The sequence below is a fragment of the Protopterus annectens genome, chromosome 5.part0, assembly GCF_019279795.1.
Source record: "Protopterus annectens isolate FY-2018-M chromosome 5.part0, PAN1.0, whole genome shotgun sequence".
Taxonomy (NCBI): Eukaryota; Metazoa; Chordata; order Ceratodontiformes; family Protopteridae; genus Protopterus; species Protopterus annectens.
The window spans coordinates 822316532-822341843 of record NC_056735.1 but is presented as its reverse complement, the minus strand read 5'-3'; the positions used below and the strand labels follow the sequence as shown (position 1 = coordinate 822341843).

The following is a 25312-nucleotide window of genomic DNA, read 5'->3' as shown; positions in this document are numbered from 1 at the left end:
ACTGTGTAAAGCTTATTTGAATATGGCAAGTATTTTATAACCCAAGTCAGTAATGTGCACTTGCAGTACACTTTTAGAGGTCGTTTTCTCCTTGGTCAGTAGTGTGTGTCATGAGACTGCAACCTCTGACTGTATCGTATAAACTGATACCAATGGTGGTAGCTGTAAGACCGTGTAATCATGCACCAGACAGGTACATCACAAAGCTCTACTTTTTGCTGTTACTGTGGCATTTGACACACTAGTAATCAATTAGGAAGTGTTTGTAATATGCATGGACATATATGATTTTGCACGTAGCAGGCAAACTGTGTTTTACTGACTGTAAAGTGAAGCCCTTTTACTTAGTACAATTGTAGAGCATTTTGTGTTTAAGTAAAGGATGTCCTCACATCTTTATTTTGATCTTTCTCTGTTCTCTTAGGGACTGTTGACTTGACTGAAGCTGCACTTGTAAGAGACATTTTATATGTCTTACAGGGCATTGATGGAAAAATTGTCAAAATGTGTAATTCTGAAAACTGCTATAAAATTGATGGAAAGGTAAGTCTGAAATCAGTTTTGGAATGCTAAAGGGAAGATAAGTACTGCACTGCACTGCACTGTGGCTTGCTTGTTAAGGAGAGTAAAAATGTCATTGCCTTCACTGCTGCTAGTGCTTTTGCTGGATGAATGAGTAGGGAGTTAGACATTTGTTTCATACCACTATCATGAATTGAATGTATTTTTTTTTGGGGGGGGGGGGGTTAGAAGTAATCGAAATTACCACTGATGGAAAGTGAGTTGTATTGGAGCAATCTGTAAGAGCCTTCTCAGTTGCTGTCGACATACTAGTTTCAGAAAGTTCCTGCAGACGTTCATGAATATCTTTGTCTCTTCCATGCTTGCGTTCTTTTGGTAGTTAATAACAGGGGACTTCAGTATCAGAGTTGTCTTTGAGTCCATGGCTCTTGTAAAGTAATTGCTTTGTATTATGAAGAAATTTGTATTTGCCTAGGGGTGCATTTCCACTCTGCTTGGTAGAATGATGCATTTCTTTGTAATAGACCCTGTTACTTGCTCTGATCACCAGATCATTCACTTACTGGTTGATTGGCTATAAAGCAACCTGACAGATATTGGTTATGTGTAGTGCAAGAGATTGTCCCTGTTATCCTTGAGCTTTTCAGTCCTGCACTGTCTAACCATCTCCCAGACTGTAGTGACACTAGTCATTGAGTAGATGGAGGGTTGCAGTCAGGATCTCCCCTCTTCAGTTGATGATGTGGCTTCAAACTATGTAAACTGCGTCTCCCTAGTTCATTTATAGTCCTGGTTTGATTTTGAACTTAGAAGCAGAAGTAACGCATATTTGTACTGCTGAAGGCCAAGCTTTTTCTGTATTCACGCATTTTGTAGTACTAGGCAGAGGTCTACTAGAAGAAATCTGTGTGTCTGACCTATGATGTCTGTGCTGCAGCACATTGACTCTTGTCCCTTTTCCTTTTGTTGGGGAGGATGCATAATCCTAAGTGTGTCTACACAGAAAGATGTACTATCTGAAGAGTGCAAACTTGCTGCTTAGTCCTTTTAGGTTCATAGGTAAGTACTAGGCTAGTTGCCCTTGTAGGCCATTTTAATCCTAGCCCATTTTCCCTTGAAGGTGAGAATCCAACCCTGTACCTTGTGTTTAAGTAGTAAACAACTTAACAGTGTGCCAGCCTCCAAACCTTTATGTCCCTGTGTCAGATAACTGGTCACACGCTGCACCAGTTAGGGCATTAACACTTTTCTGGGGATGACCCTGGCTTTTGTTTGGTTGGTTGGTGTGAGATTGCTGTTCCCATCATGATTCATCCCTATGCTCTCCAGTATGTGTTCCACTACCTGAACACAAAGCCTGCAACCATTAAGGCTTGTTTTAGCTTGCCTTGAGGTTCTTGGTTAGGTCAAGTACCAGACTGTCATCAGTTTACTTGAAAAAGGTGCATTTGTTACAAACATAAATGAGGCATTGCTTACTCCATTCTAAAAAAAAGACAGGTTTAGGTTCCTCCAGTCTGTAAAATTATTGACCAATCTCCAGTCTTCCATTTGTTGGTAAAATTTTGTAAAAGGTGATCTGCCTTTAGCCAGATTTATTGAGAAGTCAACACCATCAACAACTTTTCTATTCTAGGGCCAGAAATAGTAGTAAGACAGTGCTAATTGTATCTTTAACACTCTTCTTATGGCAACGGGTTACCATTGTTACTCTGTTCTACTCCTGTTTGCTCTCCTCAGGTTTTGATGCAGTTGTTCACTGTTCTTGTCAATTGGTTTGAATAGTACAGCAGTGTTTCTGGTGTGGTTGTAAACTGGCTTGCCTCCTACATGTCTGTGTGCCCAGACAGTGGTATCAGGGACTGATCTGACATCCTCTTACCCTCTTAATTATTGTTTGAGAAGGTTAAGAGCAGACAAGAATCAGTCTGCTGTTATGCACCTTGCAGAAGACTTGGAAAACATCCATAGCTAGATGTAAAACAGTTGTCTTAAATGTAGAACCTTCAAGACAATAGCAGTAGTAATTCATGCAGCACACAGGAGACACTTCACTTTCTCTCCTATCACCATACATTGTTGTCTGCACAAGCTCCAATTCATATTGGGGTTGTGGGACTTTGGGTACCCCTTGATGACAAACTTAACTTGATAGACCAAATTTCAGCTGTTTTCATACCCTTATGCTTCTATTTTAAGAATATCACTCCTATTAAGCATCTTGCCCACTCTTTAGTCTCCCACCAGTGATTCCTGCACTTGCCTCTTCCCATTTTTATTACAGTAGCACTCTATACCAGAGGCTGCCTAACACAGAACTTTGCCATTTGCATTTGATGCAAAACACTGCAGTGCAATTGCTCATTGGGTCATCTAGGCTACCATGAAAATAGTAGTCTCACATGTTCAAGGAAAACAAAGAATCTTCTTTTAGCTGCGACTCAAACATTAGCTGTTTAAAAAGACAACTCTGTCTATACTGTGACATGGTAACCTGAAATCAGAGAAATTAAGTTTCACTTCCCACATTTCTTGACCGTATTAGTCTTGAATGTCACGATAAACATTAATATTTTGCTGCACTTTTTTACTCTCCTGTGTTTGCTGAACGTTACAGCAACCATTGTGGATCTGCAAATTCATTCTGCCTTACTTATGTAGAACTGTCACAGGGATTTCCTCATTAAGCTATGGGGATGTCTCAGTAGCACTCAAAGGAGTAGTGTACAGCAGGTCATTTGAGAGCTGTCCCCTGCTTCTTCAGGTGATATAAGCCCTAATGAAGTATTTTGTTCTCCACTAAGGAGCATGACTAAATGTGCATTTGAGACATGTCTACAACCCTGCCTCCCTCATGAAACACAAGCAGATAGCACTCATTCAGTGATTAGGCTGTTAACTGAACCCAGGTTGTGTTTGTCATAGTCAGGGTTCCAGTCCTCTCTAATCCTCTGTACCACAAAACTGGCTAAATTGCTTGCTTTGCATGCAGTGTCAGTTTCTTCAAATGTTTGATTCAATGATCAAAACTCACCTTATTAAAGATATTTCAGAAGAAACTTTCATGCTGCATGTGAGGAGGCCACCCTGATGTGTATGTTTTAGGGAGAAGGAATTCTCAGTCATTTCAAAGTGATATTCTTGTCCGTAGATAATATTCCAGGGTAGAGTTTACATAGCTGTCAACTGCCCTTAATTTTGCAGAATGCCCTGATTATGCCTCTTATTTTTAGTATGTTCCTCATAAAGGTGTTTTTTTCCTAGCAAATCATTGAAGAATTTGATCTCTAAATAATATCAGGCGTTTGAGTTTCATACTTCATATCCTTCAGATAATGCATGCTAATGCAAAACGTGTTCTTCAACCAACTTTCTTTGTATGAAAGATCAATATTTAAAATCTGTTCCAGGGCAGTGTGGCGGTTAACTTGACTGGCTGTTACAATGCACATCTCCAAAAGTTTACTAATCTGAGAAATAACTTGTGAACATAACTCTCAACTGTCCTGATTTTTCACCTTACTTCTGCCCCACTCCCTCATAATGTGACTTTCTGGTAAACCACTGTGGAATATAATCAGTCAGTAATGCCCGATGTCAGGGTTCCATACTTTTTATTGGTCAGAAAATGCTTGTTGATGAAAAATCTAACTTTGTATTAACTCATTAAGTAAATTAGTGTAACATTTAAAAATTGTCCCTGCTTTTGGGCCTTTATATACCTGCTTTTATTACCTTTTGTTCTTGATTCTGAGTAACTAAATTGAAAGCTACTCATATGAGCGATATAAAAAATAAAACTTGTATGCTTAAATAGTCCATTTTTCTATCCAATAAAATGTACTGTTGCTATTAAGACTCAGAGAGTTGCTGTGCTGCTTACTTTAACAAAATACTCAAAATTTCACATGTTGTGGCTATCCTCACCTGCCTGTCTACCTCTTTTACTCTCAAGTCTATGCATGCTACATTGGCTAACAAAATAGGATCGTGGAAGTTACTAGGCTATTCACCCTGAGGCCCTTACAAGCTTAGCCAAGTATTTAGCCCATATTCCAACAAGTCAGCACCCTTTGCCACTGTCCAGCAGGGACATAGGTGGAATCCCAGGGGTGTATTTTCTGTTCCCCATCCAATTATCCAGGTTGCGCTTAAATTGTTTTAATGAGATACTCTGCTTTATGTTGGAGAGGGAGTCTATTCCACAAAAGGAGGAGTCTCGCGGACACAAATCTGTCCTGCCAACAAGTCTTATTGATGTCACAGACCAGGTTGAGGTCTTGCATGCAGGTTACTCGAGTGGAGCTTGACTTGCAGATATGCAGCAGTCCCATCAGTGCGGGGTCTGAGATTGCTTTGTATGCCAGACAAAGGTCACCTCTGAAGAGTCTGTAGGAGACTGAGTTAGTGGGACAGGGCTTTTAGCCTATCTGTGTAGGGTAGATGTTTGAGGCCCTGGATTCTCCGGGTGAGGAATCGCTGTTGTCTCTCCAGCTGCTGCATGTGCTTTGTGAAGTATATGCCGAAAGGGGCATTGTATCCAATAATCGGTCTTATAAGGGAGGAATACAGGGATGTTATGACTACCTTGTCCCTGGATGAGATGTCCTTACTAATGAGATGGGCCATGTAGAAAGCTTTCTGTACAGCGGTGGCAATATGATGGTCAAAAGTCAGTTTGCTATCAACCTGGGTTCCCAAGTCCTTCACGGCTGATTGTGTGCTTAGTGCCTTATTATCAGTGTGATAATTTGTGGGGACGTCATTCTCTCAAAAAGGGATGATGCATTTTTGGCATTCAGTTTGAGACCATGTTTCTGGCACCAGTCATTTGTTTGAGTGAGACCCTCTTGGAGGATGCCCATATCAGTAGGGGAATTGATGACACCACCCAGCTTGCTGTCATTTGCAAATTTGGTCAGCCACAGTCCACTAGATTTGGCCTGTACCTCTGAGAAGTATATCCCAAACAACAGAGGTCCCTAGACCGATCCCTGGGATGCACCACTTGTTATTGGTCTTCTACTTGAGGTGTCTTCCCCTATTTTGTCTAGGTGGTTTCTATCCGAAAGCCAGTTTGCTACCCATCTGGTAACATATGGATTGATGCCTAGTTGAGAGAGTCTATCTATTACACCTGAGTGGGGAATAGTATCAAAGTGAGTGGGGAATAGTATCAAAGACCTTGGCCAGGTCAAGGTAGGTGGTATGCACCATCTTCTCCTTGTCTGTGGCCTTGGTGAGTGTCTCAAAGAAGTCGACCAAATTTAACAGGCATGACCTCCCCTTGACAAAACCAATCTGTGTCAGATCAAGTGTCTGGAGGTTGCCAATGCCCTTGTCAATGAGGTCCATGAAATTCCGCTCCATGGCCTTGCAGATCAGGCTAGTTAGGCTGACGGGTCTATAATTTCCTGGATCGGTGGACGCTCCACCTTTGTGCAAAGGGATGACAGTAGCTGTCCTCCACTTGGCTGGGGCAAAGCCGGTACTCAGGCTTTGGTTGAATAGGGAGCCTAATGGTGCTGCAATTTCTTGCCTGTGTTCATATAGGATGCAACCTGGGATGTTATCGGGTCCCATGGAGGCTGTATTTTTTGCTTTTGAGAGGGCAGTGATTACTTGCTCCCTAGAGATAAGGGGAGGGGGGGCATGTACTAGGGATGTCTTGTTTCACTGATGGGGGGGCAGAGGAGTGAAGTTTTCACTGAAACTATCTACCAGCAGGTTGGCTATATTTACAGGGTTTGTGTATGTGGTGTCCCAGAGCAGATCTGGGTGCTTCCCTTGAGATTGCAGACATATGTGAAGAAAGCCTTATGATAGTCTTTAGTAGATGTGGCCAGTTTGGACTTGAAGTTTGCTTTCGAGGATTTCACTAGTGTTCTTATTTGCTTGTTCAGGATAAGGAGAGACTGCTTCCAATTAGACACCTGCTCCTTCTTGGTTCTGGACAGCAATTTTTTTCCTTTTATTATAGTGTTTATTTATTGTGGATGTCCACCAGACAGGTCTCCTCTTCCTTGAGGAGGAGGATTTTGTCCTGTCTGATATTCCAGATTCCCTGCAGCTATATAAATGCTCATATAGTACTCTGGTGTAAGTTTGGATGTATGTGCAGTTCCTGTGGAGGTGGAGGGGGCTGTGAAGCTGTTTAAACCTTCCCTCATGAGGTTGTAATCAGCTTTAGAGACATTTTTTGTTTGACCCTAGCTTGGTGGGGGGGGGGGTGACTTCGAAAGTGACTGCTTTGTGGTCGAATCTTACCAGGGATGATGACACTGCAGAGATGCTGCAGTGGTTACTCATGTTGGTTAATATCAAGTCCAAGATATTTTCACCTCTTGTGGAGGTGTCAACCACAGGTCCAAGGCATTTGAATTGATGAAATCAAGGAATCTCTGGGCATTTGTGTTTTGGCATGAGTATCTCTTCCTATCTATGGTTGGATAGTTAAAAGTCGCCCAGGATCAGGGTAAAGGGTTGAATCTTGATAGATTCAAAGAGGTCCAGATAGATGAAGTGGGCATCTTGAGTCAAAGTTGGAGGCCTGTATCTAGCTATGATTTGAATAGGGATCTTGTCAGTTGTTAACTGCACTTGGAGTATTTTCTGTGCATCATACTGTTTGACCAGCCTAGAGGTGTTCATGTCTTTTATATATATTGCAACTCCACCTTCTTTTGTTTTGCTGGCCATGGCTTGGGGTCTGAATGAATGATAGGATGAGTAACCTAGTATGGCTGGGATGCTCTCTGCAGCTTTGAATCACGTTTCTGTGACCCCATAAATGTCAGCTTCTTCAGGGTTAAGAATGCTTGCAATGAGTGCAGTTTCATGTTTAGACTCCTAGCGTTTACAGCATGACCTTTAATTTACGTTTTGATGAAATTTTTACGTTGGTAGTTTTGACCTCATGACATTGCCTAAAAAAGGCACTGTATGGGAGGCAACTGCCTTTGCCAGGAGCCTGAATCCCAAGGGAGACGGATGCAGGCCATCTCTGGTAGTCCGTTTAAGTGGACTTAAGTTACCTTATTTAATTTTAATAACTTTTCAATATGTTTTAGTTACAACTTGTAATTATAAAAGTATTGACTTACTTCCATCCCTGCATAGTTCAATAAAATGCTTTTGCCAAAATACAGTGACATAAGTGTTGAAAGTGGTTTCCTTTTATATGCAAAGTTGGTGCCTGTTGTGTACATTCCTTATTTTGAAATGGGCATCTATTTAATGCTAGTCTGCACTGTACAAGTGCCATGCAGAGACCATAAAACACATTTTACTCTCACAGCCCTCAGTATAATTTAGTTGCTTGGGCCATAGCTGAACCATAAACACGCTCACAGTTACAGTATTTGACTTCTGGTGTGGATATGCAGGCATATTAGCAGTGCATATGATCCACGCAGCTTTTGGAAAATTAACTTGTATTATTCATTTTAGTGACTAATTCTGAATTGATTCCATCTTTATTCTCCTTCTAGTTTGACAATTTTAGTCTGTCATTAAGTGCAGTTGCAGTGTACAGCCCATAAAAATCAAGGTGCAGAGGGAGAATATGTCAACATTCTGGGCTGAACTGTAGAGATCAAGAAGAAAATATAGCAGATAATAGAATTCATAAATCAAATTCTCTTCCATCATTGTGTCTGGGATGACTTTGTTATGTGTGTCCTTTGTTCGAGGTCAGTATTACCATCTGCTGACCCCCTGTTTTATGGAAGAGACGACTGACATTGTAGTGACCAGAAAATCTTAATAGACTTTGATACCAGAGGTTTAGTTGGAATAAGTCCCTGTGTTGGTGCAGACCAAGGTACAGAGGTTAGTCAGCTATGATTATAGTCCTCTCAGATTTTGTGAGAAACTCTGGAACCTAAGGGTCTTGAAGTGGGACTTCACAATTGTGAACATCAGGCATCGACAAGTACATTCTTTCAGATCATGAGGGAACATAGCAGTCTTCACACACATCTACACAGTTACTAAAAACTAATGAACCTGTTAATATCATAGGTGAAATTTGTTATGGGTTCATATAAGAAGTGCCTTCTTGTAAAAGGAGATTGTCACAAATACTGTCCTGTAATTCATGGGAACAGAGCGTCATCTAATTAAGGCTTTACAGGACATGCAGTATAAAAAATTGAGAAATTCTGATTCTCACCCTGCAGCTGATAGGCTAGATGATGTGTTGTACAAATTTGGTCAAGAAAATCCTTTTCTGTACTGCAATCTGAAATCAAATCCTGGAATTAAGGCTTTACCTTCCTTGAAGGTAGTTGGACAGGTATAGGAAAAGGATTTTTATTTCTAGTACCTTAGCTTTAACATCCTGTAGTTATCAGACTAACATAACTGTATAAAACTTTTGTTTTGATTAGTGTTGGGTAATATTAAAATCTCAGACTACAAGCTGAAAGAAAAGTTAATTGCTAATGTTAACACAACTGAATCTAACGGCTTTCACTTTCTGAGATACACTAATAATATATTGGATCCAACAATTAGAGCAGCCATGGTTGGAATGGTCATACTAAGGTACATTTGGCTTGCAGTATCACCTTTTTCATTCCTTGCAGGAAGTAGTGATTTCTCCATCTGAAAATGACAGTGTGACTGCTGCTCCTGCTGCATGCAACTCACATATCTGTGATGTTTTTTTTTTCCTTTTCATTCAGAACAGCATGTACTTGACATCAAAACAGGACACATTTACAACTCTGTATGTAAACTTTTGTATTTTTCAGCAAAAACTCCTTTAATAAATTTGTGTGTGGAGATGGGAAACTGATGTAAACTACTGCTAGCATGGTTGTATATCCACGCTAGAAGTCTAACACTGTCTGATGTAAACTACTGCTACTAGCATGGTTGTATATCCACACTAGAAGTCGAACACTGTAATTTTGAGTGTGTTTATAGTTTAGCTATGGCTATGGCCCAGACAGCTACATTGTACTGGGAGATTTGAGAACATTGTGTTTTATGGTCTGTGCATGAAAACTTGCATGGTGCACACTAGTATTAAATTGATGTACATCTTTTGCATACTGCCATATGCTGACAGAAGTGGGCAGATGAAAGAGGGTTGTTTACCTTCAATTCCTTTTTATGTGCATTAGTATTTGTTTGTCCCAGTAGTAAGTAAGGTACATTACTATTACTATTTGTTTATTCACTGTTTCCTGAAGATGTGGTGAAAGGATATAGCATTTATATAGTAGGGCGCTGGAATGTCTAAATAATACACAAGGATTTCATGTTGAATGGGACCAGACATGGTGTTGGAACATAGCAAGAAATTAATAGAAATGGATACTGGTGTATTTATTAATTTGTTTTTAGTCATACTGTTACAGGTTTGTTAAGCTGAATAATTTAAGTCATTCTTTTGCTACAAATAATGAGCATCTGTTTGTGATTTCAGACAACAGTAACAAAATCCCTTAGAGATATAACAAGTAGGTTGTCAGAACTTGGATGGCTGCACAACAAAGTGAGGAAGTATGCAGACCAAAGGAGCCTAGATCGGGCATTTGGACTTGTGGGTCAGGTATGCTGAATTTCTCTCTCTGTTATGCAATCTTGTGTGTTTTACTTGTATGATGTGTAGTGTCTGAAGGCATCATAAATTAATTTTCCCCCACTCCCTCCCGCATAACCAACCATCAGTTTATGCCAGTGCCTCCATCCTACGTCAGGTCTTTCTTCCCCTACTAATCTAATCTGCACTTGCTTCACCAAGGCTGGGTCTGTCAAGGATTATTATGACACCTCAGGACCACACGTCATTCTTCCTGACATGGGGGAGGGGTGTAATTACTTACCCTCATTCCCTTCCTTTACCCTACATTTGTCCATTATGTTCAAGGACTAATACCCACTGTGGACCGAGCATTCCCACAGAAAACATGTAGACAAATGCCTGACCCCCCCCCCCCAAGATAGACACACCCATCCCTTCTTACCAGAGTCTTAGATACCCAAGCTGCTAATGGAACCCCGGGTCACCTGGGCCATTGATGGGGCTTTAACCCTTTGTGCCATTGTACTGGCTTGGCATATTATATTTTTGGTTTCTGAAATGGTTTTAGCAGAAGTATGTACAACAGTCTTATTGTAAACTACTTAACTTTACAGATAAGAAATGAACTGAATCTTTGCTGTAAATGGTTTTTCATGAATGTAAATCAAGTAATCCTTGTATATATAAAATGAAAGTAAAGTAAAGTAAAAAAATAAGAAAGTGTAGTAATTACATGTACAAATAAACGCATAATAGTGCCACATGCAAGTAAGCACTAAAATGTAAGAAATGTAGTAAGTATTTTTTCATTGGAGAAGAGTTCTTGACAGTGATGCTGGTGACCCGAGTTTGATTTTTCAGTTGTGTGATACAGAGATTACTCGGGGGATATGGATGAGAATCAAGTTGCTCCTAACAGCCCTCCTTAATAACATAATAGCCCCTGATGGAGACCAGGGACTGTATCCTAGCCAAAGTGATGCTGTCTGTAAACAATTTATCTCTTAACATTGGGTGTATGTGGAAGCACACGTGTATGTAATGCACTGATGTCATTGTAAAATGTGTGTGGGTGAAGGTTAAGTATAGGCTTTGATAAGAAGCCACTTTGCTAGCAAGATGATGATATACCTGATTTGTTTATCCCCTTCTTTGTCATAACTTTAGAGATTAAGACGAAGAACTGTGAAGTAACTGATAGCAGACAGATGGTAGAGGGGAAATTATTTATTTGACAGTGTTAGAAAGCTCTCAAGTTTTCTCAGATAAGTGTGTTTCTTTATCCTTTTCTATTACAAATTTCATTATTATTTCACTTCCTTACCCCTCTTTACACTTAGTGTAATATTTTCATGCCATTTCTAGTAATTCTGTCCTTGTTTTTTTCTGCTATTGTTACATGCTCGTGTAGTCTCTAATACCATTGCTGGTATTTACTCACTTTTTCCTTTGTTCTCCTTTAAAAATAAAATTTCCTTTTTCTTTCTTTATCTTTATTTTCTTGTTTCTGGTACATCTGAAAAAGGACCTTTGGGATTTAAAAGTGTGGGCACAAACTGCCTCTTTCAGATGCCTATGTGTTTATGCTTGGGCTCACAACATCTCCAAGAGGATTGTTTAATTTGTAAGAACTTCAATCCTAGAACAGTAGCCAATAGGAAGAATAAATTAATATTAAAAGGCTTGCTTCTGCCTACCTTTGGTGAAGCTATTTCTGGGGCTCAATCCCCCAAAACAAAAACTAAGGAGCCTTTGACTAAGTCTCTGAGGCCCTCACTTTTCTCGACTCCATCTTCAGAGCCACCAAAGAAAAAGCTAAGATTGGATCTGAAACCTGTTCAGATCAACTCTTCTTCAGATCTGACCAAGAAATCGACTGACCCAAGTTCTTTGGATCAGACAAAAAAATCAACGAATCCAAGTTCTTCAGATCAGAAGATCTACCTAGGATTAAATACTCTGCAACATTGGACACTGGCTCCCTCTCTTTTTTTTTGGAAGGATATTGTTCTGGGTCACCATCCCTTGCCTCATCTCATTCTTACAGGATTTTAATTGAGGAAGATGTGGACAGAATGATGAGGAGGTTCCTCTCAGCGTAGATACAGGTGGGTGTTCTTCCAGCTCCTACCCCCTCAGGTGAGGAAGCCCATCCATGTACCACACCACCATGTCTTGCTCCTTCTCTAATCCATCTGGTTGCTTCAGAGTCCCTGTATCTGAACCTTCTTGGTCCATCTGGCTGAGAACTGAAGATACCTTTATCTTCAGATCTGAAGCTTTCTTTGAGTGTACTGGCTCTAACATCTTCAGATCCAGATAAATCTCAGAGCTGAAGCTGCCTTGTCGGGTCTGAGACATTAGAGTCTACTTGAGATTTTCAGAGCTGTCTCTACCCCTCTGAGCTTTGGCATTGGATAGTTTGGTTCCGTCTACCTCCTTTAGGAGATTGCTCTTGGGCAGAAGGAGGCAATGGTCCAGAAGCCTGCCTTCTTGGAGCCAGTATCTTCATTCTGTCTGGAGCTATCTGCCTTTGAGGTAGTGAAAAGAGTGATCTGAAGTAGTTAACTTCATTTGTCAGCACCTTTGGGAATCGGATCCGACCTTGGATCCGAGCCGGCAATCTTTCATAGCTTAGATCCGAGCTCCTAGCTCCTCCCCTTCACCCATAATCCCCTGCCATCCCTGTCTGACCTCAGATCTAGTTTGCCGCGCTTCTTGTCAGCAGCTAGGTTCTTGACCTCCTGGTATCGCAGGGTATTGTAAGAGAAATTTCTCATTTTTTCTTATCCCCCTTAAGTGTGTGTGAGCGTTAAGTGTTCAGGTTCCTTTTTGTGTAAAACTTCCTAGCTTAAACCCTTTTAGTTAAACTTTCCCTCCCTCCCCTTCGCTGGTCGTTAGTTTGAGTGGGTTTTCTTTAGGATGTCTGAGGCCCCTAAACCCATCTTTTCTAAGCGCACCGAGTGTGGCCATAAGCTCTCCCCAGCGGATGGCTACACTCGGTGTGTGCGGTGACTTGGGGTTGAACACCTTTCCTCTGGGTGTTCCTATCTGCGCGGCGTTCAACCCCAGGGCACTGAAGGACTGGAGGTCGAAGTTGATCCTAGCGGGACTTTTGCCCCCGGATTCGGCTTCGGCCTCCGGTGCTTCTGTGGCCTCCTCCCTGGCTTCGGCGGCGGCCACTCCTGCCTCTCTCCCTCCAGTCGGGACTCAAACTCCTGTTGCAGTGCTGGAGGAGAGGGAGGCCAGGAAAGAAAAAAGGAGGGAGAAGCACCACAAGCGGCGGCTGAGGCCTCTGCTTCGGCCCCCCCCCCAGCTGAGCGGTCTTCTCCCTCCAGGACTTCTAGGTCTCCTCCTTCTTGGCTCCGGTCTCCGTGCTTCTCACCGGACCCCGAGGAGGAGGAGACCCGATCTCCGTCGAGGTCATCGAGGCGGCACTCCCGGCCAGCCTCGGTGGCCTCTTCGAGATCAACTCGCAGCCTTTCCAATGCCGATTTGGACCGGATGATGCAAAGGTTTCTCCAGGCCCAACTGCAGATGGGAGTGCTCCTGCCCCCCCCTCCGTGGGGGGGGGGGAGCTCGACACCCTTCTTTGCTCCGATAGCTCCTTCTCCGACCCGCTTCCTGGATTCGGAGCCGAGCAGCCTTGGAGCCGGGGGTGGGTTGGCGCCGACAGTATCGGGTACTTCGGCGCCGACTCTTCCCTCTTGCCTGTTGGGTCCATTTTTGTCGGATCCGGGCTCTCTGAGCATAAGGCTGAGCGTCGGATCCGAGGGAATCAGTGTGTCTTCGGCTCCGTCTAGGTCTGAGCACACTGGTCCGTCTGATCCGAGACCCCGATCCATCCATCGGATCCGAGCGAGGGGTTGCTCTTGGATCCCAGAGAGAGCGGCTCTCCCTCGGCTTTCGATGTGGTGGAGAGGGCACTGTTGAGTGCTTCCAGGCCCCCCCGTCCTTGCTTCGGCTCCGCCCCGCACTCCCTCTCTTTTGGGTCCGGCTTCCATCACCCGGCCCCAGGGACAGCCTGCTTCGATGTCCCAGGTCGTTCCCTTGGAACAGGACGTGGCTGGAGAGACGTCCTCTGACAGCATCCCCGAGGACGTCCCTCACAAGCGAAAGTGCAAGAGGAGGCACGTGGACTCCCCCGAGTCCTTGACTGATGACACGGATTTGGATGAAGGGGAAGGCTCCCCTAGGTCACCCCCCGAGGATGTCTCCTTTGGAGACATCATGGAAATGCTCAGGATAAGAGGGGGGGTGGTCTGCCCCCAAGGCTTCCTTGGATGAATCCGTGTTCCTGGAGGCATTCGAAGCAGGCCCATCTACCTCTTGGGTGTCCCCTCTGCCCGACCCCTTAGTGGACCTTATTACCACTAGGGCGTGGAAGGAGCCGGACACTGTGGAGCCAGTCCCCAAATGCCCAGACAAGATACTTAGTCCGCCCTCCGAGAGGTCCCATTGGAGCAAGGGTCCCCCCGTAGATGCCATTTTGGTGGCGGAGACCACCAAGAGGGAATTAGCTCAGGAGAGTCCCTCGGTCCATCCACTGAGCATGGAGTCCCATTTGATGGACCATTTAGGGAAGCAGGCTTTTAGTTCAATGACATTCTCGGTGAGGTCTCTGAACTACATGGCAGATATTATTCGACTGCAGCGGGACCTTATCAAAGAGTACGCTGCGTTGCCCCCGGAGTCTATGTCGGTGGAGGACAAATGATTGTACACCACTCGGATGGCCACTCTCAGGTCCATATCTAACACCTCTATGTGGCTGTTGTCCCACGCCACAGAGGGAGCCGCTAGAGCCAGCAGAACATGCCTCGTCATGCGGCATCAGGCCTGGCTCCGGCATTGCAATTTCGTGGAATCCTTCAAGGCATCATTTGCGAATGCCCCTTTCAATGGTTCTGCCCTGTTTGGCAAGACCATTCGCGAGACTTTGGTCCAGTGAGAAAAGGATGGGAGGACGTTGTCTGCCGTTGGAGTCCGCTTCTCTGCTCCCCAGAGGTCCTTCTCCAAGAACCAAAAGGGACAGAAGAAGATGTGGTTCTGGAAGTCACAACAATCCCAGTCCGCTCCGGATCCCCAGTCCTTCCGTGGCCGAGGAGGCCAGGTTGGATGCCGCCCTAGAGGCAGAGGGAGCCCAAGGAATGGTGGGTCCAGAGAAGCTTTCTCTGACCGGCCCACCCAGCGACCCTGAGGGGTTGCCCGACTGCTCCTCTCTGGAGGCAGTCGGGGGACGTTTTTCGAGGCACCTGGCAGCTTGGGAGTCCATCACAACAGACCGCTGGGTGCTTCGCATCATATCCAGAGGATACCAAATTCCCTTTTCTCACATCCCTCACCAACCCAAACGCCTCCCCGACGTCCCACCCAATCAGAGGGAGGCTGCAGCTGCGGAAATTCAGCAGCTCTTAGGAAAAAGAGCCATCCAACACGTTCTCCCAGACCAGTTCGGATCGGGTTACTACTCCAGGTTCTTTTTGGTGCCAAAAAAGACGGGGGACCTAAGGCCAATCCTCCATCTCTCCCTCCTGAACCTGTCAGTAACCAAAGAAAAGTTCCGGATGGTCACACTTCAATCCATTCTCCCCCTGTTGCGGGAGAGTGACTGGATTTGCTCGATAGACCTCAAGGATGCGTATTACCACATATTGATGGACAAACGATCCAAGAGATTTTTCCACTTCCGGCTAGGAGCCAGTGATCATCAGTTCAGGGTCCTTCCCTTCAGTCTCACCTCAGCCCCCAGGGTGTTCACCAAGGTATTAGCAGTGATAGCGGCCCATCTGAGGCTTCAGGGAATGCAGGTGTTTCCATACCTAGACGACTGGCTCCTGACTGCCCCAACAAGGCATCTACTCTGCTCAGCCAGGAATTACTTTCTCCACCTTGCTCCCCGGCTGGGGATCACAGTCAACACGGACAAATCCTTTCTCACCCCGACTCAGGTGATAGACTTTATCGGGGCCAGATTAGACACCAACAACTTACTAGCCTTCTTAACCACCGAGCGACTTCACACCCTGAGGCTACATGTGCGGGCCATTTTACTATCGTCGGCTCCCCCGGCGGGATTGGTCTTGAGGGCGCTGGGCTCCATGGCGGCTGCAATTACCCTGCTCCCCATGGCCTGCCTGAACATGAGGGTTTTGCAGTGCACTCTCCAAGTCCAATGGTCCTTCCGTCGATACCCCCTGTCACCCCATTCCCCTCAGCAAGGCTTGCAAAACAGTTCTCGCATGGTGGTTACAATCACCAGACCTCCAAGTGGGACGCCCTTTCTCCATAGCCCCTCCACTCACCACGGTGACCACGGATGCCTCTCGCCTTGGGTGGGGGGGGCATTATGCGGACAGGACGGTCCAAGGCACGTGAAACGATACATAGACCTCATTGCATATAAATGTTCTAGAGATGAGGGCAGTGCTGTTGTCGTTGCAAGCACTTCAGAGCCTTCTTCCTACAGGAACAGTTGCAGTTCAGTCAGACAACATGTTGGTGGTCTGGTACATCAACAAACAGGGGGGAACCAGGTCCTACCCACTCTGTCGAGAAGCTATGAGAGTGTGGGAATGGGCAATCTCCACCAACCGCTTTCTTATTGCAACGCACATTCCGGGACGGTCCAATATCCTGGTGGACAAACTCAGTCGCACCATACTGTCTCCTTACGAGTGGTCTCTCAATCCCCAGGTAGCGAAGCGGATATTTGCCGTATGGGGACAACCCTGTTGCGATCTCTTCGCCTCTCCTTCAAACACGAAATGCAACAGCTACTTCGCTCTAATTCCTCCCGCCGGGGAATTCCCGAGAGACGCTCTGGTGCATGCTTGGCCTCCCGGTCTACTCTATGCTTTCCCTCCTCTACCTCTGATGCTGAAGCGTCTACAGAAAGCCAGTCGGTTGGGGAGCAAAATAATCCTCATTGCCCCATTCTGGCCTCGTCAAGCTTGGTTCCCTTACCTCTGGTCTCATCTGGTGAATCCACCTTGGATTCTAGATCCCCTCCCGGATCTGATTTCCCACCCCCTAGGCCTCCCAGTCCCGAACCTGGACAATCTCAAGCTTACAGCTTGGTTGCTCCAGTTCCACTCATAGCTAGGACTCCCGGTATCTCCTCCCCAGTTAAAGCTCTCCTAGTAGCAGCTCACAAGCCCTCTACTAGGAAAGTCTATAGGAATAAATGGAAACGTTTTGCTATTTGGGCGGAGCGTGAGAACCTAGACCCTTTCACAGCTCCGTTGCCCGCCGTCCTGGATTTCCTTTCAGGGCTTTTTCAACAGGGGGCTAGCTGTTCAACAGTCAAAGTTCAACTAGCAGCTATCTCTCATTACCACGTGGGACATGAACTGAGTCCATTGATCACCACGAAGTTATGTAAGACCTTTCTGAAGGGCCCCTTCCTACTCAGACCTACAGTAAAGGAAGTAGTGCCTCCCTGGGATTTGACTTTAGTACTTCAGGCCTTGACAGCTCCCCCCTTTGAACCTGCAGCTTCAGCTGATCTCAAACATTTGTCATGGAAAACAGCCTTTCTCGTCGCTATTACTTCAGCTAGGAGGGTCTCTGAACTTCAAGCCCTATGTGTAAAACCTCCTTACTTGACCTTCTACAAGGATAGGGTTTACCTCAGGACCAATCCCTCATTCCTTCCTAAGATGGCTTCCGAGGCAAATATTAACCAATCCATTAATCTGCCAGTTTTCTTTCCTGAATACCAGACCAAAGGGGAATACAAACTACATTCTCTAGATGTGCATAGACAGCTGCGTTTTTACATTCATAGAACGGCTGGTCATAGACAATCTGACCAGTTGTTCGTCTCCTTTGCCAAATTTAATTTAGGTAAATATGTGTCGAAGGTCACCTTGTCGAGGTGGATTTCGCAATGCATCCCTTTGGCTTATGAAGGTTCTGGCACGCCCGCACCTCAGGGAGTCCGTGCCCACTCTACTCTGTCCATGTCTACTTCTGCTGCCTTTCGGTCTAGAGTACCCCTGGATGATATTTGCTCAGCAGCCACTTGGGCTTCACCTCATACCTTCATCAACCATTATAAATTGGATATTATCTCTAGAGGGAGAGCATCCTTTGGCTCTGCAGTGCTCCGGAACATCCTTCCATGAAGGCCGCCCAAGGTGCAGGTAGCTGGGGACTGTCCCAAAGGTGCTGACAAATGAAGTTAACTACTTCGGATTAAGAAGTTAGGTACTCACCATAATGTTCCATCTGAGTAGGTAGACTTCATTTGTCTGCAACCGTCCCACCCTCCTTCCCCCTGACCTTCGGATGTTATTTGGTCAGAAGTTTTTACTCTGCCCCTTAAGGAAGGTAGTTCCTTTTTCAGCCTTATTGGTTATGGGCAAACTTGATTTGAGGTCAGTCAGGGATGGTAGGGGATTATGGGTGAAGGGGAGGAGCTCGGAGCTCGGATCTAAGCTATGAAAGATTGCCGTCTCGGATCCGATCTCGGATCCGATTCCCAAAGGTGCAGACAAATAAAGTCTGCCTACTCAGATGGAACGTTATGGTGAATACATAACTTCTTATTCTCTGCTGCAACAGGACAGATGGGTCCAACCCCCTTGGATCTCCAGTCTGGTTCCTAAACGTCTCTGCAGTTAGAGCCATATCATTCTGTGCCACAGGGACAGCCAGCTCAAGGTCCGCAGACCACCCAGCAGGGTTTTATAATGTCGTCTGACACTTCACCGGAACATCCCACCGAGGAAGTCCCTAGGAAGAGGAAGTACAAAAAGAGGTACTTAGACTCTCCGAAAGAGTCAGTTGCTGAGGATACTGATTTCGATGAGGGAGAACAGTTCCCATGTACCTCCAGAAGACATTTCATTTGGAGACATTCTTGAGATCCTTAAGCAGAGAAGTGGCTGGTCCTCCAGCAGCCCTTCACCAGAAGAATCAATATTTCTGGAGGCCTTTGGAGCTGGCCCCTCTACCTCCTGGGTTACGCTGCCCCCCAGTGAGCACATTGATTTTGTCTCTAGGTGGGAGAGGAAGGAACCTGACTCAGTTGAGCCAATCTCTAAGAGCCCAGATCGGATTCTGTCTCCAGCTGTCAGGAAGAAATTTTGGAGTAAGGGGGTGCCCATGGATGCCATGGTCATGGTGGTGGCTACCAAGAAGGGTCTTGCTGAACAAAGTTCATCTGTTCATCCCATATCAGGGAGTCTAGGGCAATGGACAGATTAAGGAAGCATGTTTATGCATCAGCGACCTTTGCCCTTTGGTCACTGTACTGTTTGACACATTTTACTAGACTGCAAATGGATTTGATCAAGGAGCTTTCAAAATCCCTTTCTGGAACCATTACTGCTGAGGCTGAATCATCTGTGGCCTCTCATATAGCTACCCTACAATCCATTTCAGATTCTTCCATGAGGCTCATCTCGTATGCAGCTGAAGGTGCCTCAAGGACAGTGTGTTCAGGCATATCCAGTGGGAGGCATGCCTGGATGTGCTTATGTGATTTTTCAGAGCCTTTCAAGTCCGTGATGTTCTTCGTGTGTCACTGTTGCAATCATTACATTTGGGTAATCTGTTGCAGGTTGCCATCAGTCGGCCTGATTAACAAAGTCTTGGGTCCTGCATCGGTTGCTGTCTCTTCTTCCATGGCGTGAGGTCGTCAGGGGTATAAACATGCAGCCAACGCCATTACATCAGTCTTTCTTGCTGTGTGGTGCCCGAAGCAGAAACAGTTTGCAAGTGCCGGTCAGCCATCTCCTGAAATTTTCATTTTCGAGTTTCAGAACCGAAGTCTTCAACTTAAAGCTAAGTACCCCGTTGGGGAAACTTTTTCTTGCTCCTTACCGATGTCAGTAAAAGTTAATAATTGCATTACATGTGGAAAGCAAATATCTCCTAAAGATTTTAATTCGTACTGTATTCCTTGCCTAGGCCCTGACCACGACGTACCTTGCTGTCGGTTTTGTGTTTTATTTAATCAGCGCACTATCCGTCGTCTGTATATTTTTGCCTCTAAATATTTTGGTTCTTGGTTTAATTATCCAGAAATGTCGTCGGTTAGCCATCCGACTACTGGGATTCCAAAAAAAAGCAAAGATAAAAACAGAGACAGGCTGCCGAGGTCCAAAACTGCCGACGACGCTTCTCCTAAGCCAGTTGCCAGTTCGCCGGTACTCAGTGAGGTGCTTTTGTAACCCCTGATACCCGCTACTTCTGATTCGCAGGCCTCTACTGAGACCCATTCGGAGTCCAGTATGCCGCGAGATACTTCAGCTATGGAACCTGCGGATGTCTCTACCTTGGATGGGTCTGGAACCGCTGTGCAGGCACCGGCTTCTGAGGGTGTATTCAGGCCTACGGACTTGCATATTAAATCAACACCTCCTTCATTACTGAGGCCTAAATCTCGATCCATGTCTAAAAAACCGACACTCAGGCCCCTATGTCTAAAAAAACAAATGATAAAAGTGGCTAAAGATCTTATAACTCTAATCAGGGGTAGTCGACTCCCCCCCCCCCCCAAGAGGCCTAGGGCTGAACTTGATTATGAATCTTCTATTTTATTTAATTATTTCACATTTGTTAACTGGGGTAGTCCAACTGGGTAAGGAATTACCCATTTTCAGTGGAGACCTGAGGGGAAAAGCCCTGAATAAAACATACAAATACATACAAATAGAGACAAGTTAACAATATAAAGAGCAAAACAAACTTATGGATACAATGGATAAGAAAATAAATGTAATCCAAGGAATAGTACATAGCTATATACAAGGTCAGAAGAAGGAAAGTGCAAAAGAAGATAGGAGTAGAGGAGGAATGAAGTGATCTAGAGGAAGGAGGGAAAAAAAGAGCAGTAGGATAAAGTAAATTATATAAAGAGGGAGGGTATAGAAAGAAGAGCAGATTGGATAAAGTAAGATAAGAAAGAGGAAAAAGGTCTTATTGATAAGTCTAGTGGAGAAATGGGAATATGAAAAGGGAGGAGTTAAGTAGGTTGGTTACAGGTACATATAGGGTTGTTATGGAGGTACAAAATAAGGTCATGTTTGAAGTTAGGAAGAGAGGTATGATTTCCAATATGTAGTGGATGATTATTCCAAATAAGGGAGATGGAGTGTTTATAAAGTATTTTACATATGTTAATATTGGGTTTATAGACTTGTAGAAGGAGTTTATCAGAGCTGCGCAGGGATCGGGGAGGGATGTACCAGGAGATCAGGTTGGACAGATATGGACAGTCAGAGTTAGAATTAAGAATTCGGAAAGCTTGGATCAACTGACATTTGGTCAGAAGGTGTGGGAATTTGAACCAGTGTAGTTTTTTGAGAGCAGAACAGTGATGGGATTTATAGGGGCTGCTGGTGACAAATCTAGCAATTTTGTTATAAGTTTGGTCAAGTTTTGCCAGCAGGTTATATTGTAAATTGGAAAATAGAGGGGAGCCATAGAGGAGGGTGAGGAGGAGATATGATTGGGCTAGCAGTAGTTTAGAGTTGGAGGTCAGGAATTTGCTGTTTCTATATAACATGCTCAGTTTTTGGTGTGTTTTCTTTATAGAATGAAGTATGTGGAGGTCTAGTTTGAGCTGGTTGTCAATGATGACACCTAGGAGTTTAGTATGTAAAACTGGTGATATGATAGTGCCATTTAGTGAGGATATGAGAAAGGTGGATTTGTGATGGGATAGAGCTTTAGGTAGGAATAGTAAGAACTTAGTTTTAGAGGGGTTCAGGATAAGTTGATTGTTGGAGAGCCACTTCTCAACAGAGTGAAATGAAGACTGGGTGGAAATCAAAGTTGAATCATCTGCATACTCTATGATAGGGGAGAGATTGCTGGCAGTGTGTAGGCCATTGGTGAAGAGGTTGAAAAGGAGGGGGCCAAGAACTGAACCTTGAGGAACACCGGTCTAAACTGGCAGAAAGGGTGAGAAGGAATTATGCCATTTAACTGCTTGTAAGCGACTGGACAGGTAACTAGAGAACCAGTTTAGGGTGGGGATAGAAATGTTCAGCTGAGAAAGTTTTTTGAAGTAGAAGCTTAAAGTGTCAAAAGCCTTTGACAGAGCTAAGAAAAGGCAAGACACAAGTTTATTATTGTCTCTGGCATCAGCTACTGTATTAGAGAAGGATAAAAGTGCTGTGTTAGTACTGTTTGTGGGCCTAAAACCATGCTGGGTGTTGGTTAAAAGATTGTTTTGAGTGAGATGGGAAAGCAGTTGAGAATTAATACACTTTTCTAGAATTTTGGAGAGGGGAGAAAGAATAGCAGTGGGACGGAAGTTAGATGGTTCTGTGGAGTTTCCACCCTTATGTAGTGGGATAGTATAGTATAGTATAGTATTCCTTCCAAATAGAGGGAAAAAAAGATTTCTAAGAAAAGGCAAGACACAAGTTTAGTATTGTCTCTAGCCTCAACTACTGGATGAGAGAAAGATAAAAGTGCTGTGTTTGTACTGTGTTTGGGCCTAAGATCATGCTGGGTGTTGGTTAAAAGATTGTTTTGAGTAAGGTGGGAAAGCAGTTGAGAATGAATACACTTTTCTAGAATTTTGGAGAGGGGAGAAATAATAGCAATGGGATGGCAGTGAGATAGTTCTGTGGAGTTTCCACCCTTATGTAGTGGGATAGTGTATAGTATTTCTTCCAAATAGAGGGAAAAATCTGATCAGGATTCTGTTTATTCTGACTCTTCTGATGACCTGAATTTGTCCTTTCCTGCTTATGAGGATTCTGATGCAGAGGATTCTATTCCCTCTGCTTCTCCTGCTGAGGATTTTTCTTTTGGGGAAACCTTACATACATTAAGGGAGCATTTTCACTGGGAAAGCCAGGAATTTTTACTCTCAAAGAAGAGGCTTAGGGATTTCCTTCTTCTACCTCAGCATAGGCCTTTGGCTATTCCTCCTGTACTAGAAATTGTTGATGATGTTTTCTCGGAATCCAGTTTGGCCCCGGATTCCCTGCCTCCTGCTCCTAGTAAACCTGACAGGTATTACAGGGTTTCTGAGTCCCACAAGTTCCTTTTCAAAAATCCTATTGCAGATCCAGAGACTATTTCCCAGGGGCCCAAGGGCATTAAGGCTTCTACTGCTAAAAATTTTACCCCTTCTGATAGAGACTCCAGGGCGCTGGATAGATGGGGTAAAAGGTTTATACTTCAGCAACTTTGGCAATCAGAGCTTTAAACTGCCAGTTTCATATGTTAAAATATCAGCAACATGTTATTGGACTGCTTAAACAGAAAATGATGTTGATTCCTGACTGTGTGGAAAATAAAGATTTACAGGATTTACTGCAGTCTGCTGAACAAGTTGGAAAACATACTTTACAATGTAGTTTTGATTCTTTAGAAGCCTCTTGTAGGGCTGCTGTTACTGGGTCTGTACTTAGAAGGCATGCTTGGCTTAAGGAGCAATCTTTGCCTGATCATGTTAAAGCTAAATTGTTGGATGCTCCTTTAAATCAGGACCGCCTGTTTGGCAACAAGACTGAAGAAGTTCTTAAAAAGATGAAAGATGAAGCTAAATCTATGCAAACTGTTAAAGATTTTTTACAAGTGCAACCTCCTAGATTTAGTAGGCACTGGTTTACTAAGAATTGTTCATTTCCAGTCCCTTCCAGGTCTTCTCAAGCCAAACCCAGACACAGCAAAAACCCCAGGTTTCAGTCCCAGGGAACTCAAAGAATTAAGCAGTGGGGGTCCTCCACTTCCAAATCTGGGAATAGCAGGACACCCCCCTATGGTAAACAGTCACAATGACTTTCTTTTAAAATTTCCAAGCACTTGTCTACTGAACTCCCCTTTGGGGGGAAAGATTGCTCCTCATGCAAAGAACTGGGAACTCATAACCCAGGACAAATGGGTTCTAAATATAGTGTCCCAGGGATACAGATTTCATTTCCACAAGTTGCCAACACCAAATGGATGGCCGGACCTGCCCCCAAATCAGTGGGCAGAAGCTCAAAAACAAGTACTTTTTCTCTCAAGCATGGGGGCTATTCAGCTGGTGCCAGAAGAGGAAAAGGGACAAGGTTTCTCCTCCAGACTTTTCCTGGTACCCAGAAAAGACAAATCATGCCGTCCAATCCTGGACCTCTCAACTCTAAACACCTTTCTGGAGATTCCAAAATTCAAGATGCTGACTCTTCACCAATTACTTCCTATGCTAGGCAAAGATGCCTGGTCGGCAACACTAGATTTAAAAGAAGCATACCTGCACATCCCAATCAGGGAATCTTGCAGAAGATACTTATGCTTCAAAGCAGGCTACACGCATTATCAGTTCTCTGCACTATCCTTTGGCTTGTCTACTGCGCCCAGGGTATTCACAAAATGCCTGGTTCCAGTTATTGCATTTTGCAGGCAAAGAAGTATTCAAATATACCCATACCCAGACGATTGTCTAATTCAGGCAGAAAGTCAGAGCATACTTTTGAATCATCTGGCATTTGTAAAAAGGGTTCTAACTTGTCTTGGGTACACCATAAATGAAAGGAAATCACAACTGGTACCCTGCCAACAAATTACATTCCTGGGAGCAAGCTTGAATACAACTTCCCAGATGGTGTACATCACACCAGAAAAGCAAATTCATTTGATAACCTATTTCAAACAATGCTATCAAATACTGCAAGCCTTGCGGTTCATGGCCTCTTGCATTCTTCTAATTCCATATGCAAGACTGCATATGAGGAAACTACAGTGGTATCTAAAAAGCCTATGGAGTCAACATTCGCACAGCCTAGAAACAATGATTCATATCATACCTTGCCTATGTCTAGAGTTCCTCTGGTGGGCAGAGGCCTGCCACCAAAACAAGGGACTACATTCATACTACCCCCTGCCACCCAAACCCTAGCAATAGATGTATCAGACTATGCATGGGGGGCTCACCTGGCAGGGAAGTGCATTCAGGGCAAATGGAGCCCAAGTCAAATGCACCTACATATCAATCAAAAAGAAATGTTAGCTGTACAGAATGCTCTGACAGCCTTCAAGGACTACATTCTTCCAGGTCCTAATGGTAAAGACGGACAACACCACGGTTATGTGGTACATAAACAAGCAGGGGGGCACAGATTCCTACCCCCTCTGCAGATTAGCCATGGCATTGTGGAACGCAGCCTTGAACTACTAAGTGCACCTACAAGCTCAATTCCTGCCACGAAAATTAAATATACTGGCAGACGGACTAAGCAAGAAACCTCATGGACCCACACGAGTGGAAACTGGAACCAAGGATTTTCAACATATTGACAAGCA

General features: G+C 44.3%; 1 protein-coding gene across 1 annotated transcript in view; it reads left to right on the top strand.

The window, feature by feature from the left end:
* TUBGCP3 (tubulin gamma complex associated protein 3) overlaps positions 1 to 25312 on the top strand; it is a 1295126-nt gene that overhangs the window by 446487 nt on the left and 823327 nt on the right. Inside the window, exons 7-8 of the mRNA XM_044072631.1 lie at positions 425 to 543; positions 9959 to 10084. Coding sequence (XP_043928566.1) covers positions 425 to 543; positions 9959 to 10084 — 245 coding nt within the window. The remainder of the gene's footprint in view (positions 1 to 424; positions 544 to 9958; positions 10085 to 25312) is intronic.